General features: G+C 49.1%; 1 protein-coding gene across 3 annotated transcripts in view; it reads left to right on the forward strand.

The window, feature by feature from the left end:
• The window catches only part of ARIH2 (ariadne RBR E3 ubiquitin protein ligase 2), a 36,942-nt gene extending 23,723 nt beyond the window's left edge, over positions 1-13,219 (forward strand). For 2 of the 3 annotated variants that reach the window (XM_055413774.2, XM_055413776.2), the window contains 13 exons: positions 711-778; positions 1,269-1,332; positions 2,522-2,672; positions 3,600-3,721; positions 4,865-4,974; positions 6,308-6,425; positions 7,377-7,427; positions 7,518-7,539; positions 9,557-9,708; positions 10,544-10,687; positions 11,261-11,329; positions 12,407-12,490; positions 12,704-13,219. In XM_055413774.2, coding sequence (XP_055269749.2) covers positions 711-778; positions 1,269-1,332; positions 2,522-2,672; positions 3,600-3,721; positions 4,865-4,974; positions 6,308-6,425; positions 7,377-7,427; positions 7,518-7,539; positions 9,557-9,708; positions 10,544-10,687; positions 11,261-11,329; positions 12,407-12,490; positions 12,704-12,775 — 1,227 coding nt within the window. In that variant the 3' untranslated portion in view covers positions 12,776-13,219. Of the gene's footprint in view, positions 1-710; positions 779-1,268; positions 1,333-2,521; positions 2,673-3,599; positions 3,722-4,864; positions 4,975-6,307; positions 6,426-7,376; positions 7,428-7,517; positions 7,540-9,556; positions 9,709-10,543; positions 10,688-11,260; positions 11,330-12,350; positions 12,491-12,703 lie in introns of all 3 variants that reach the window. The other variant, XM_055413775.2, reaches the window with a different exon arrangement.
• The last annotated feature ends 2,804 nt before the right edge of the window (positions 13,220-16,023 follow it).

Consider the following 16,023-nt stretch of genomic DNA (forward strand, 5'->3'; position numbering starts at 1 on the left):
TGGCGGTCCATTGGTTAGGACCCCACTCTTCCACTGCAGGGAAGTAAGCTCCCACAAGCAGCGCACTGCAGCCAAAAATAAATAAAATAAAACAATATAATTTTCAGGTTGTAAAAATATAGTTGTAGCCAAAAGCTAGTCTTAAGCAAATTTTAACATTTGTACCAAATACTTTGTCTTTTTTTCATTCTGTGATAATAGTCTTTGTGGGTGAATAGTTTTGTTACAGAGTCAGAGGTTTTAACCAGGGTGTTTTTTGTTTGTTTTGTTTTGTTTTTCTGGGTTTATATAAGAAGTCCAAGCCTGGAGAGCTTCTGCAAGTAACACACCTAACTGGAGGTGCTCGTGTATGGCCTCCTACAGCAGCTTCAGCAAACATAAATCACATTAGGGAACCTACAGCTCTTTTGCTTCCTTTGGATTCTAGGTCCTTATTTACTGTAGATAGGATGGTTTTGTGTAAGTTTGAAATCAAACTAATTTCTTTGAAGGGTTGCTAATGAAAACAAAGGTTGAAAAATCGAGAGATCCAGGAAATTGCTTAAGACTCTAAGAGTCTGAACGTAAAAGATAAAACAGAACCAAGAGGAAGATGTTAGAAATCAAGCCTGGACCTGCAGTAGAGAGGAATGTATGCATTTCTCAAACTGTGAGAGCGCTCTGAAAAGCACACTGCAGTGTAATTTGCTTTCTTTCTTTCTCCTTTCCAGGTCTCTCATTCAGTCGCTAAACTTATATTAGTTAATTTCCACTGGCAAGTTGCAGAGATACTGGACAGGTAAGGTGTTTTGGGGGAGGAAGAGACGGTATTGTCTGTAACCTCTCTGCCTGCCCACCCAGTGGTAATAATTGTCTGTGTTATGGAGAATATCCTTACAGTGTGCAGATTATTTTTTTAAAACACTGGGTCATATTGTATAGCCTTTTTTCTCTCAGTATATGGTGAACATTTTCCAATGTTTTCAGCATATTCTTTCTGTACCCCCAGTTTTAATAGAGGTACAGTATTTACCATATTGATGTTCCACCCTATTCCAAACCCCTGTTGTTGAACAGAAGTTAGGTCAGAGTTTTTATGCCCTCATTAATGTTAAATCAGTGCCCTTCTAGATAACACTTGGCAATATCTCCAGTTATTTCTTTCAGACACATCAAGTGGAATAAATACATCATGACATAGTGCTACCTTCAGAGAGAAAGGTCAGCTCATTTACCACCATACCTCCAGAACTGGAGCTCTGATTCCCTTTATGCTTTTTGTTTTGCAGATACAAGTCTAATTCTGCTCAGCTGCTCGTTGAGGCTCGAGTTCAGCCCAATCCATCAAAACATGTGAGTGTCCCTTCCTGATACATAGGCTCTTGCTGTGGCTCACACGGTTATTGAGAACCATCTTACTTTGTTTATAGTGCAGCATGCCCAAGATACTTGTTCCAATATAGGCCTAAATCTTCCATTTCTGATATCATTTGGAAATTTTCCTCATAGACGAGGAGTGAATCACTGCCTGCCCTCTCCAGCCTCACCCGTCTCCTGCATTTACATATAGCCTGTACTCTGTTCCTGCTGTGTTCTTGGGGTGCCCGTTCACCGCATACCTCTTTAACTTTGCTGGTGCCTGCCTTGGCCAGGAATGACCAGATCCTTTCCCCATCTTTGCTCGTGAGAATGGAATTCACCTTTAAAGACCCGAATCCAAGCCATCTCTCACAAAACCTGTCTCTTGGGAACACTTCCCACCAGACTCCTTCAATTATATCTTTCAGCTTTTATATGTACATTGCAGTGATTCACTCATATCTTTTTAGCTCCCATAGTAGACTGTAAGTGCTTTTTAAGTTTAGGAATCATATCCTACAGTGTATAGCAATTTCCTGTTGCTGAGAGTTCAGTCAGCATTTGTCAAATGAATGGGGGAGAATTAGGGCTCAGATCACCACATAACTTATGCAGCCTCTTAGAAAATTTCCAGGAGCATACTAGACACAGAGTATGGTCCTTTTCCTCAAATTATTTTTGGTATTCCCAGTGAACTAACAAGAACCTCATGTTGGGTTTTCACTGGTTTGTGGTTTTGGCTGGTGTCGCCAGACTGTCTTTGCCAGTTTGTGTAGCAGAGTATGGGTTCTGGAGCTATTAGAGGCTCACACTTCAGCCCCTAAGAACCTATTGGCTAGGTTTATAGTACTTGTTGAGAAGCAACTCTGTGCCATGCTAAATGAGGGCAGTTTTGAAAAGAAACCCAAGAGCCTCCACTGAATGACCTCTTGGGACCTTGACAGTTCCGAAATCCTGGTCTTTTCAGCCTGACCTTATAAACTACTGTAAGATCTCATTTCCATCTTCTCTCTGCCTCTCTAAATCTAGGGGTTTACCAAGCCTAACTCTGCTACCACCTCCTTCGGGAAGCCTTCCTGATAATTTTTTTTTTCACTCAGAACTGGCACTTGCAGAGCCCACACATGGCAGTTGAGTTCTGACCCTGTTGCAGGCTGGCTCACGTCACTGTACCTCCCTCCAGGTGCCCCCGGCCCACTCCCCTCACCACTGCGCAGTGTGTATGCAGTTTGTGCGGAAGGAAAACCTCCTCTCTCTGGCCTGTCAGCACCAGTTCTGCCGCAGCTGCTGGGAGCAGCACTGCTCCGTGCTCGTCAAGGACGGTGTGGGTGTGGGTGAGTCCGCCATAGGGTTCATAGCAGGCTGGTGGGAACTGTTTAGCTTCAGCCCTGCCCCTTCTGGTACTCAGGTTTTCTTGTGAGCCTAACCGAAGTTTTCAAAATCGGAACCATTGGTTTCCAAACATGTCAGTCTGAACAATGGCAAAGTTTACCCTAGTCCTGAGCAAGATGCAAGAATTAAGGCTAATGTTTGGGCATTTATGTAAATGATGGTGTGACGGCAAGGCTACCTTCTCTTGCCTTTTGGGAGAACTGTCCTTTAAGCTGCCTATCCTGTCTATCTTGCTTCTCAAAGTGGCAGCCGTACCTCAGAAACTCCTAGAGGGTTTACTGTGATTTAGGTAAGCACAAATCAAACTTGGTGATGAGTTAAAGAAGTCTTGGTTAAATTATGACTTCACAATATTAAAATTAGCATTATATTAATTATATCTGTAAAAGCTCACTGTGTAATCACATGCACAGAATAGTAAACATCACAAAACTAAATTGTAAGTCAAGAACCCTCTGCGATTTTTTAAGCAGTTTTTTTTTAATTGGTGCTGTTTGTGATATATACTATTTAATTGGTCTTGTTTTTGTTGTTTGGTTAGTTTTGGTTTTTGTAGGTTTGTTTGGTTTTTTGTTGTTGTTGTTGTTCTATGTAACTTACAGGATCTTAGTTCCCTGACCCAGGGCTCTGGCAGTTAGAGTGCCAAGTGACCAGTGGACCATCAGGGAATTCCCTGTCATTTTAAAATTTGTAATAATATTTTAGTTGCATCACTATGTAAATATATTGATTTCTCTCTTCTTTGAATAAATTCTGATGTTTCCGGGGTTCCGTGTGTGAAATGTGAATTTGTTGGGTGAACTCAGCAAATACATTATGGGTGTGTCTTCTGTGATACAGTTGTCCATCCGGTTGTCTTTGTTCAACAGGTGTCTCTTGCATGGCTCAGGACTGCCCACTTCGAACACCAGAGGACTTCGTGTTTCCATTGCTGCCCAATGAAGAACTGAGAGAGAAATACAGGCGCTACCTCTTCAGGGACTATGTGGAGGTATGCCCACCTGCTGTTGTGCCTGGTCTTCCTGAGCCTCAGATGCTCACCAGTTACTGTACAGAGGAGGCTGCCAGTAGATGTTTTCGATCTGAAGAAAGAGCTGCACAGCTTTTAAAAAGTTTGAAAACTCTAGAGTACCAGTAAATCCCAAGTCTGTTTCTTCCTCACTCTGTATCCTTTGACCCCGTATATTCCTTCTCTGAGCCTTGGTTTCTTTCTTGTGTAGAATGGTCAGGCACACCGACTTTGTGAAAGTGAAAGTCGCTCAGTCTTGTCCGACTCTTTGCAACTCTGTACAGTCCATGGAATTCTCCAGGCCAGAATACTGGAGTGGGTAGCCTTTCCCTTCTCCAGGGGATCTTTCCAACCCAGGGATCAAACCAGGTCTCCAGCATTGCAGGCAGATTCTTTACCAGCTGAGCCACAAGGGAAGCCGTGCCCTCCCACCTTACGCAGAGTTACTTAAAACAAGCTATTGTATGTCAGGGGATAAACATAAGTCAGGCATATCTCAGGAGTTGCTTTTGTATTCCCTTCACCTTGTGATTCGGCCCAAAGAAGGGGTGTTGCTTCTTGGGCGATTTGGCAACTTGTTCGAGTTCTCAGAGTGGTCAGTTTTGGAGTCCTTCTCCTCTGTTGGCTACCTGTTCAGGCTTGCTGGTTCCATGCAGCATAATTTTGATCTTTGCCTTTTATTCCTAAGCTTATTGGATTGACTGATGGTCTGGGTCGTCTCATGAACAGGCTGCAGGAAAAACAAAAGGCCTTGTTCCGGGTGCTGTTTGCTGCCTTTGGTAGATACCTGAGGGTAGTTGAGCCCCTCAGAGTCTCATACACAACTGACTGGGCCGTGTTCCTTTCCAGCCCTAGTCCCTATGCACTTTCATCTCAGAGACAAGATTCTGTATTCCGTTCTGTCATCTAAGCTTAGGTCATTCCGGTCAGTTGCTCCCTGGTTTAAGCTAAACATTCAAAGGGCATTTTCAGGACCTGCCTAATGTCTGGTCTTCATGACATCCATCATGAATTCCTGTAGCCCCTTTATGAAAGAACAGGAGGCATTTGGGTACTCAGGGAGGTCTAATTTGGAGGCACCAACTAGGGGATGTCCTCATTGTTCCCCCCTTGGTGTGTTCACAGAGTCACTACCAGCTCCAGCTATGCCCTGGTGCAGACTGCCCCATGGTTATCCGGGTACAGGAGCCCAGAGCTCGCCGAGTACAGTGCAATCGGTGCAACGAGGTCTTCTGGTAAGAGTGAGTGTGGGTGCCAAGCAGCCCTGGCTGGTGCCTTCTCCTCCTCTCAAGCATCACTGCTGTGGCTCTTGTGAGGGCGGGGCTGGGAGAGGCAGGGCCTTTGGGCCAGAAGAGCAGCACTGTTCCACGTGGGCAGATGTTTGATGATACTCAGTCTGGAGACAAGAAGGAGACACAGACTCTTGGAGAATGTGCTGGGGTTTATGCTACTAAGACTCAGGGCCCAGAGACTGCGTGTCTGTGTGGATGTAGATCATTCTGCACAGATAATTCACATTTTGCTGTATATGAAAGCCCAGTCACCAGCACTTTAATCTTTCTCTCTGTTGGCCATTCTGCTAATTTTATATCAATGCAGTTCATTAACGTGGTTTACATCTATCTGGGGTTTACTCTATTCAGTAAACATGATGGAACTAGCTGAAGCATACTAAAGGCTTACCAGAGGAGCCGCTCTCTGCTGACCACTTTCCCTTCATTGTCACAGCGACTGCATGTGATTGGTACTGCTGTTCCCCTTACTTATAGGTGAGGAAGGCGAGGTGCAGATAATGGCAGAGCCTTCATTTAGGTCCAGACCTGCGCCCTATTCGCACCTCACTGGAAGAGTCACAGTGGGGCTTCAGGGAAGGTAGGGAGAAAATGGGGTCCAGGTGCATATGTGCCTGCCTTTGAAGGCATGGTCGAGGGAGTCTGTGACTCACCAAACGTTAAGAACCACTAATGTGGTTGCTGTCCACCCTTTGTGTCCCACATTAGGGCCTTCTTTCCCGGGGACATATGGTAGGCTACCTGCCTGAGAGCCTTTATCCAGAAAGTCATGTTGGCTTGGACAGAAGGGGAATTAAAAACACAGGAACCTGGCCTGATGAGTGTCAGAGTTTTTCTTTTCTAAGTTTCGGGCATCATCAGAAGTAACGTGCCCCTCACAGACTGCACAAGTGCCAACAGTGTGCATCCGGTGGGTACCTCGGACTCAGATAAGCCAGGGCTCCCAGGCCTGGATCTCATTCCTGCCTTGGGTTGGAGTTGAGTCCTTTTCTCGGAATACACCCCCAAGCCCTTTGAAAAGCTGAGTTCTGAATTTGGTATCCTGTTAGGAAGGATTGACATCATCTAAGATATTTAAAACAAATGTCTCAATTGGGTTTATTGAAAGAAGCCCCCCAGGACTTCAGAATAATCCTGGGTAAGTCAAGGTCTCGGATGCCATGAGAGGTGACTTTTTACCTTTTGGAAAAGCTCTAATTCCAGATCTGTTGGCTTGGACAGAAGGAAAAGGAAAAACACAGGATCTGACCTAATGGTTATCTTTTCTGGTTTTAAGTTTCAAGTGTCGTCAGATGTATCACGCCCCCACAGACTGCGCCACAATCCGGAAATGGCTCACGAAGTGTGCAGACGACTCTGAAACAGCCAACTACATTAGTGCCCACACTAAAGACGTAAGGACTGTATCTTACCTGTCATGGGTCTGCCCTCCCTAGTGCCACCCAGGGCCGCGGGGCTCGTCATGGAGGTGGCAGACCCTTGCCCCAGCGTGGCAGAGCTTGCAGCAGTTTATCTTAGCGTGCACCAGGTGCCTTCCTTTTAATGAAATGCTGAAGTGCTTGTAGAAGTTTGACCCTCAGGAAAACTCATTAGAGACAAATTAGGTTTTACTGAATGCCTCCCCAACATTAACAGCCCTGGGAGGGAGGTGGTTGACGGCCACATCAAATAAGTAGAAAAACTAATGCAAGCCCAGGCCTGCCCAATTCTCATTCTGGAAACGTCCCACGGGAAAGCACAGCCCGCAGCCCCTAGAGTTGTGCATGACTCAGCACTCGGGGCCCTAGCTGGTACCAGTCACACGCTGAAGCGAGGCATCCTGCAGCGCAGCTGTGACCATGACATCATGAAGTAAGGTCCTCTTCATGGCCATGAAGCACCTGGCGTCAAACTGGTCCCCACTCTGTCTGGGGCTGCTGACGTCTCTCAGACGGGAACGAGCTTTAGAGGTGATTTACATGCCCTCTTCTGGAAACCGAAGTTCAGGCAGGCTGAGCGGGCCCCAGTCCAGGGTGGCAGCTCGTAGGCTGTGCTGGCGTTCCTCCCAAGCCAGCCAGTTTTTTACTGAGTCAGCTTGAGCTTAATCTGAGCGGCCTCCTGCCAGGGACAGATGGTGGCAGACTTAGCGGGGCTCAGCTTGGAGTGTTTCAGGGCCAAACCTGCTGACCTCATTTCCTTGAATTGCTGTTCCAGCCTCAGCGACCCGCCACATTTAAGTGAGAGGCTCCTCCCCAGAAGTGCTCGCACGATGAGCTGCTGGGCACGGGTGCCAGGAGCTTTGTGTAATTTGTCTTAGAACCGGCCTGATGGTGCGTGAGCCTAACGGCGCCCTTCTGTCTCCTCAGTGTCCCAAGTGCAACATCTGCATTGAGAAGAACGGCGGCTGCAATCACATGGTGAGCAGAGGCCTGTACGTTTTGCTTGTGTGACCTGAAGCCTTTGGTCAGCGTGCCCTTAACATGTTCTCTTCTGTTTCCCTCCGACAGCAATGCTCCAAGTGTAAACACGGTGAGTCCCAAGCGTGGTGCACCAGGCCCAGCGGCACAATCTCTGTCTCTTGTGCACGGGTCTCCACTGCTTTTTTTTTTTTCCACTGCTTTTATGATACAGTGATGAAACAGGGTGGCTTCCATCACTTACAGTCATGAGGACCAGAGTACAGCAGCTCTGGATTTGCTGATTTACTATTTCTTGGTTCCTTAAATAATCCCGCTGCCAACTTTGCGGTGGCTCTTACACCCTCACAAATCCTCAGTCATCCAAGAGGAAAGTTCTAGTGTGTTCTTTTGATTTTTGAAAAGGCAGGTAAGTAGCATGGGGCTTTTCTGTACTGCTTGACGGACACCTTTTACAGCAGGCTGCCCATGGTTCTCCTGGAAGCAGTCAGATCCTAGTTTGCCTTTGAGGTTTTATAAAAGTTTTCAGAGAGGGTTTCTGGCCTCCTTCATCTGGCCGGTATAAGTTCCACAGAACTGTTGGTTTTGCTTTCCTTCCTGCCAGATCAAGTAAAGAAATAAAACTCCTTCAAGTAGAATATATGTCCAGATAGACCTCTTCCACAGCTGCTGACATGCTGCCCCGCTGGCCCTGAGAGTCTCTCTTTGTAAGAGCCTTGCCACTGCTGTCCCTGGGTCCTCCCAGGATCACACTGTAATCAGAGTAGTCAAGGCGAGGTTTTAGATGGGAATGGTGACACCGAAGTGTAGAATGAAGATAGGCCAAGAGTAGTGGTGTATTTTCTCAGTGAAATTCCACCCCGTTTTCTCTGCATGTGTTTGAATGAGAGGGACATGCATGATCACTTAGAACAGTGTGTAAGACATGCGTCCAGTTTAAAGAGAAATGCCCGGGTGCACACCCCAGTGCCCAACACAGTCCTGGTCCTGAAGAGTCCTCGGTGTGTCCTCTCCCCATCCTTTACTGCCCAGAGTTAACCACCAGCCCTCGCGTTGCTGAATAGTTTTACCCTGTGGATGGGCAACCCTAAGCAATGTAGCAGTATTTAAGACAGTAGCAACCACAGCCTAGCTGACTGAGGCGAAAGCCATGTGCACTCTTCCGTGAAGCCTTCCAGGAGAAGAGAAGTGAGTGACCTCTGGGTCTCTCGCTTTGGCTCTAGCTTCCCCCAGTTTTATACAAGTCACTGTGGGGAAGTCAGTGAGCCAGCTTATGAGAGTGAATCATGGGAAACAGTGTTTACTGTTGTCTGGGTCTCTGGCAGAGTCAGAACACACAAACGTGGTTGGTCCCTGTCCATTAAGGCACAGTAATTGTTCAGATAGGTGGCATCCATAGGGGATCTCTGTTTTTCCCTCTTGACTTCTTCAGTGTGGGAACAGTCATAATTCTGGGCATGAACTATAGGGTAGCAGTGGGTTTGATAAAAATGTGCTTTTTCTCTTTTATTTTTTTTTTTGTTTGGTTTTTTTCTTTTTGGTCACAGTGGCTTGCAGGATCTTAGCTCCCCGACCAGGGATTAAACCTGGGCCCTGGCAGTAAAAGCACTGAGTCTTGACCACTGGATCACTGGGGAAGTCTCATAAAAATGTGCTTTTCAAGAAAGAAGCAAAAGGGGGGAAAGTCTTCATCCCCAGTTTCATGTGCAACACCTAGGACAGGTGTTGAGAGTGGGAGGTCGACAGGAGGGCAGAGGTGTTTTCTGAATGGCCAGGTGGGCCTCAGTCGGACACGTTCCGTTGCTCAGGAGGCACTGACATAACAGACCAGTGGCCTTTGTACGGTCAGCGTCTGCCTATGTTGGATTAAAAAGGCACTAAGCGTTATGTGTTCTTGAAACGGAGACCACCTGTAGGCTGTCGTTCAGATCGGCAAGGACTGGCTGCCGGGCCCGTGGGCCGTGACAGGCATGAGACGTGTCCATGCCCTCTGTAAAGAGGTGGCTGGGGAGAGTTCTGGTCAGTGATCCCCCGGAGCCGGCTCTGTGCAGCCTCCTGCTCCGCCTGTGCCTGTGGGGGAAGGTGGGCTTGCATTGTGTGTGTCAGTGCTGCGTTCTCTGTCCCCGCAGACTTCTGCTGGATGTGTCTAGGAGATTGGAAGACCCACGGCAGTGAGTACTATGAGTGCAGCCGGTACAAGGAGAACCCTGACATCGTCAACCAGAGCCAGCAAGCCCAGGCCAGGGAGGCCCTCAAGAAGTACTTGTTCTACTTTGAGAGGGTAGGCGTCCCCTCCTGCACCTGCTTCTCGAGGGTAGGCTTCTTCCACTTGGCCCTGCTGGGCGAAACTCCCAGTGACCGGTGGCCGCAGCGGCACGTGCACATCAGAGTCAGGGTGTGGAGCGCCGGCCGGCCCAAGTGCTGCCTCCAGGTGCGGCTCTCGGGCTCCCCGGGCACAGCCAACAGGGAAGGACCTGCCGACCTTGTCTGATGCTGAATTGTGAAACTTAAGGAAGGACCATCAGGTGGTCTTTATCCATCCAGCGCCACGTTTGTTGTTTGTCTTTAATTGGGGTATAACTGGCTTACAATGTTCTGTAACTTTCAGATGTATTACGTAGTGATTTAGAATTTTTAAGGGTTATACTCCATTTATCATCATTATAAAATACTGGTTACATTCCCTGTGCAGTTCAGGGTATCCTTGTAGCTTATTTATTTTACACACAGTAGTTTGTATCTCTCAGCCCCCAGGCCCCATCTTGCCACAGCCCCCAATCCAGTGCCGTCTTAATAGTCAGATTCAGAGGGCAGTTTTTCCCAGAAGCCCACAGAGCATGGGACCTTTGGTTTCTAAGCACAAGAGACCTGGGAGTACCTAGCTTTGCTTTGTCCTCAGGGCTAGAGTCCTGTTGCTCTAAGCGGGTAGAGTGATCTGGCAGGCAGATAGCGGCTCTAGACAGGATTGGTAGTGTGGACTGAGGAAGCCCCCCTCGTGCGCTCCCAAGGACACACAGTCGCCATCAGCTAGATGAGGCTGTGACCATTCTGAATGGCTTTGGAATCCCTGCACCTTCCGGGATGCCTGCAGCTTTCTCTCTCCTCTGACCCCACAGTGGGAAAACCACAACAAGAGCTTGCAGCTGGAGGCACAGACATACCAGCGGATTCACGAGAAGATCCAGGAGAGGGTCATGAATAACCTGGGGACCTGGATCGACTGGCAGTACCTCCAGAACGCTGCCAAGCTCTTGGCCAAGGTTTGTCCCCCCTCAGTCTTCCTATCCCTGGTTCTCTGTGAGGCCCAGACCTCTGAGGGTGGGAGGCACTGTCAGGGGCAGGGCTCACCCCCTGTGAGGTCCTGCATGTGCCTGCTCATGGGTCCACATCTTCCTGGGCTGTGCCCACTGAGGACCTGCCCTCCCTGGACATCCAGGGCACTCAGCATCCCAGTGACTCTGCCTGCGGGGACAGAACCACAGGGAAAACGAGAGCCCTTCTCTCCTTTGTCCCATCCATGCATCACTCAGAGGAGAATAAGAGATTGTCTTTGGATAAGTGTTGAGATAGGTGTGTGGACTCTGAGGGAAGAGCCATTGAGGCAGCTGCTGGTAATAAATCCCAGTGTGGAGAGGAGCCGTGGGGGTTCTGTGACTGTTTCTGTTTGCATTTTTGCCGTGTTGTCCCCAGTTCATCTTTTCGTTGCCTGGGCCTCATCTCTCTCAGGCCCATGCCCGTAGAGCCAGGCTGCTTTGCGTGGTGGGTGAGGCCTGTGTTGGCTCCGGGTGGCCTGCGGGCTGGCCATGGGCTCAGCCCCCTGTCCTCTGTTGCAGTGCCGATACACCCTGCAGTACACGTACCCGTATGCCTACTACATGGAGTCCGGGCCCAGGAAGAAGCTGGTAAGGGCGCCGTCCCTCCTCCCGCATCTTGCAGGCGGGCAGGGACCAGACCCTGGCGGCCGGGAATACAAAATCAAAACAACTGGCCCCTGGAAAAGTTTGTTCCCTGGGCCCCGAGTGGGCATGTCCAAAGGAGATCTCAGCTGCTGCCATTTTGTGTAATAGGAAGGCAGGTGTACTGAAGCCATTAACAGCTATATTTTTTAGGGTGGTGGCTGAAAATATCCATGACCACTTGGGAACCAGTGCTTATGTTTTGGGAGGATACCCAGCATGCGTGTTCCTAAATACTGTGGAGTTCATTTGCATCTTTGTGTAATTTTCATCTTAGATAGGGGTTGTTTCCTCTCCAATTAATAAGGTGATTCACACTGATTGTTCAAATGTTGAAAAAATTAGGAAAACATTTACATCATCCATCATCTGCCCAGAAAGAAATGAGCACTGTTAGCATTTTCCAGCCTTTGAAAATTAGTACTGTTTCTATAATCATGGTTATATATATGATATATTTTGTTACAACAGTTTTTGCAGCTGAAAAATGCCATTTTTTAATAATTGCATAGATGTCCCATAATATGGTCATACCATCATTTGGGGTGTTTATTCTTTCTGTTTTTCACTATCACAAATAAGACATTGGGAAACCTCTTTGTGAAAGAGGCATATACTTACTAAGTCAAATGATCTGAAATTTTTGAAGACTCTTGATTTTCAGAAAGGCTGAAAAAAACGAAGTATTCAGCGAGCACAGTGTCTGTGAATGTCCACTTTGGCTTGTTTTTGCAGCAGCCATTTCCCCGTATGTCAGGAGCATTCTCCTCCATGGCTTAAGTCCTTCCCCTTTCTTTGGGGGTGGAGGGCGAGCGCAGCCTGGCCACATGGCTGTCCTCCGTTGGCAGCCATTGGATCGGCCTCTGGCTCTGGATACAGGAAGTAGCACTGCCCTCTGAGGACAGCACCCGGGCTGTCTAGAGCTCCTGCGAGCCTGAGGTGCTGCCTCTGCCCCTCCCGTCTGCAGGCCCTGCCCTGGCTACCGTCCCCTCTCCTTCTGACCCTCCTGCTCTACCCATACAGTTTGAATACCAGCAGGCTCAGCTGGAGGCTGAGATCGAAAACCTGTCATGGAAGGTCGAGCGGGCGGACAGCTATGACAGAGGGGTAAGTGACCACTGTCCTCTGGGACCCTCTGGCAGGCAAGGGAGAACTGGTGTCCTGATCAGTCCCATGGTGGCTGGGGGCTGGAGGCTGCCACTGAGAAGTGTGGGGAGGGCTGTGCTTTTGACGCCTCGGAGCCCGGGCAGAGGCGGCTTCAGCTAGCGCGTCATCACGGGGCTGGGCCATGCAAGCCGGCATCTTGCTTCCCTGGTGCAGGACTTAGAGAACCAGATGCACATAGCAGAGCAGCGGAGGAGGACGCTGCTGAAGGACTTCCACGACACCTAGGCTGGGACTCAGGCGTGCTGGCATGAGGACGATGTGGCTGCGAGGCCTCCCGGCTGCCGTGCTGCATGCTGCAGGCTCCCTGCCTCTCACGACCCCAGGCGACAGCCAGGCCCCCACTCCTGAGAGACACTGGCCACTCACCTCTTAGTCGATTTCTGGTTGTTGTTTTTTTTTTTCCCTCCTCGTTTTGCTTTTTGTTTCCACCAGGGTAGAGGCCCCGTTGAATTGGCCTCTTCTCAGGACCGTTAATTCCCCCTGGATAGTTGCTGGGAGGGAAGGAAAGTTTTTCTGAATGACTATTAATAGTATTAGATCATTACAACTTATGTAATTTTCAAAGGTTGTACAATTATACAAAAAAAACAAAACCAGGGGGCAAACCAAACCATAGAATGACACAGAACCCTTTTTAAAAATAAACTGGCCTTGGAGTGTTTTACCCTCTAGCTATTTTACTTAGAATGTATGCTGTCCGCCCCCCTTGCCTCAGGATGTTTGCTGCACAAGGGCCACGGGTGGTACTTGCTTTCCAGATTCACACGCCTTTGGCCACAGCTGGAGCCCCAAGGGAAGAGCATGGGTGGCAGATGGTAGAAAATGGGGTTGGCCTGTGGAACACCACGGTGTGCAGAGAATCACGCCATGCCTCCTGCCTGGTCCTTGTAGACCCTTCTCTGATCAGGGTGCTTGCTGCCTCACCTTGGCAGTTAGAGACAATACGGAACAGAATCTTGCCCCTGGTATCATCATGTCCAACGGCACTTGCGTGTCTGTGGACTCATTTATCTTGAAAGTGAGCTTTACCTGGGCCTGGCCACTTAGGCCAGAGCCCACAGCAGAGCGCATAGGTGAGCTGTGGTCCTCCAGCCCAGGGGACGAGAGTTCAGCACAGTTTTGTTTCTTGAAGAGAGAGATCCACTTTCAAAGGGAGTCATTCCCCCAAAGACTTGTTTTACCTCGGCCTCTTCTTTCATGCCAGTGTTCCCGTGGAGGGACTCCAACCAGGTTCACACACAGCCATACCTGATGCTGGCCTGCTGTGCGCTCCTCTGGTGAATGTCAAGGTCAGAGTTAAGCAGAGCCCTCCCTAGGGCTCTGGTCTGCCTGGCTCAGGGGCTGTGTCTGCACAAATTGTTTTCATGTTAACTGGGAGTGTATGTCTCCATGACCTGCTCTGGGGGTGGGGTGTGCTCCCCTTTGCCTGGTTTCCAGTGTTGAAGGGCAACACCTCTGGGGTCTGGAGTCTGAGGCTGGTGGGTGGGGTTCCTAATTTGTGGTCCCCGCTCCTATACCAGGAGGCTGGCCAGGGAAAAGGCCAGTCTTTTCACAGTGCAAAGGAACAAACGGTTTGCATGGTATCCTGCTTGTCCTGAACCTGGTCCTGTGGGCCTTTCAGAAGTTGCATCTGATTCCTGGGGTTCCTGTGGCTCTTGTTCAGGGCCTCCTTGACCTCCTGGAAGAGTTGCTTGGAAATCTGTGAATATTGTGTTGGAAATTCTTTGATATTCCAACATTTTCACCTCAGTCAGTAATTCCCCCAGGTACCAGGTTAGTTGCAAACTGAATCGCTCTCGGAAGACAGAGGACAGTTGTAACTCTTGGGGTCACGGGGTCCATGGTTGGCTGCAGGCCCCCTTTCTCCCCAGTCATATTTTGCCTCTTCCTGTCATCACCTGCAAGGAAGGGACCATGGGGTGGAATGAGAGGACAAGTTAGTGTAACAGACAAATCCAGAATGGGACAGCGCTGAGACAAACAAAGGAGAGTGTCCACCTAGAGGTGGGGCACGACTGCTTTGTGGGCACATGGAAGATCCTAGTGTCTGGAATGTTCACCTCTCCGTTGCGTCCTTTGAGGGTCACCGCCATGGCAGCAGTAGGCGGTGTTGCAGAGTTGCACAGAGTTGCAGCTCTGTACCTTAGGTCCCATCCTGTGCATTGTTTGGCCTGTATAACTACCACACAGTGCACTTGCAGCCGGCTGTGACCCCCACCCTCTGGAGCTGCAAGAGGTTCTGTGCCCAGACCGCAGCCTGCAGCCCTTGACCTGTGGAGAACTTCCTTCCGTGCCTAACATCATCAGGAACATGGAAAAGTTCAGGCAGAATGTTTCTGCCCTGCAAAGAAAGGCACAGTGTTTTCACAAATTTACCATATATCTTTGTTTTCGTCAAAGAAAAAGTTGAGGCAATGTCATCTGCTCAAAGTTGAGTGGTTTAGTCAAAATAAACTGAAAGTTTCTGATTATAAAAGTGTGTGTGGCATCTAGAACTTATTTTGTTGGACAGTGGTTTCTCTAGTATCCTAAGGAGATTGATAACATAGTCCCTAGGGGTGACTTGACTGACTGACTGGATGAAGCCATGTACGGCATACTGATGAAGCCTGTCATTGTGTATAGCACCTTCAAGAGAAGGTCCCACTGAGAAGACCAGAAAAGGTACACTTCACTTTTCTGAGAGGAAGTTGGAGGGGGAGGGGAGCCTTAACAGGGTAAGGAGAAACCGCCTGTGGGGACCCCATGAATGATGTTGCCCTTGTCTGCATATCTCCGGGGTGGTAGGGTGGTGTGGAGCAGAGCACGAAAAAAAAAAAAGACCAAGCTTTGGTATGTCCTCTCACCTCCATATTTGGGCATAAGCTGTTTAACTTGCTTCCAAGACGTTTAAGACGCATTTAGGGAGAAGTCCCTTTCTCCCTTTTCGAATGTGGCAGCAGTGAGGCAAGGAGGGTTCCCTATGCGCCTGCTGCGCTCCTGCAGGTTACTGTTAACGGTGCCAAGGGTTCTTCCAGGAAGCCCTCTGTGGCCGCTCCAGACCGGGTCCCCTAGTCTATGGGACCCCGTACATCAGGCAGTTGCTACCTGACTCCTGCTGACCTCCCTGCGAGGTTCACACCCACCGCAGAATAGACCTTTAAGGCGCTCCTGACCTGCAGTGGCGAGCGTCAGTGTCGCCATGGGTCCCACACCATCACTTGCTCAGTCATCGGCCTCCAAGGCGCCCCAACCCGCTGCAGTACTGAGTCATATTTTGGCCCAGCCTCCTTGTTGCCACCCGACTCCGGGAGCGACAAAATGCAGACCATACTTTTCTGGGATAAGGGAAGTGAGTCTTAAAAAGGAGAAAACTACCACTGGGGTTACCAGTACCTGTGCATCTACGTTTGTGCGGGGCGCGGCTTCTGCCCTGGGGAGTGTGCATCTCTGCCTGACAATAACCCACCTCAGGAAAGAGACACGTCAGTGTG

Source organism: Moschus berezovskii, chromosome 24, assembly GCF_049115385.1.
Source record: "Moschus berezovskii isolate FMDL1 chromosome 24, NW_MosBer_1.0, whole genome shotgun sequence".
Lineage (NCBI taxonomy): Eukaryota > Metazoa > Chordata > Mammalia > Artiodactyla > Moschidae > Moschus > Moschus berezovskii.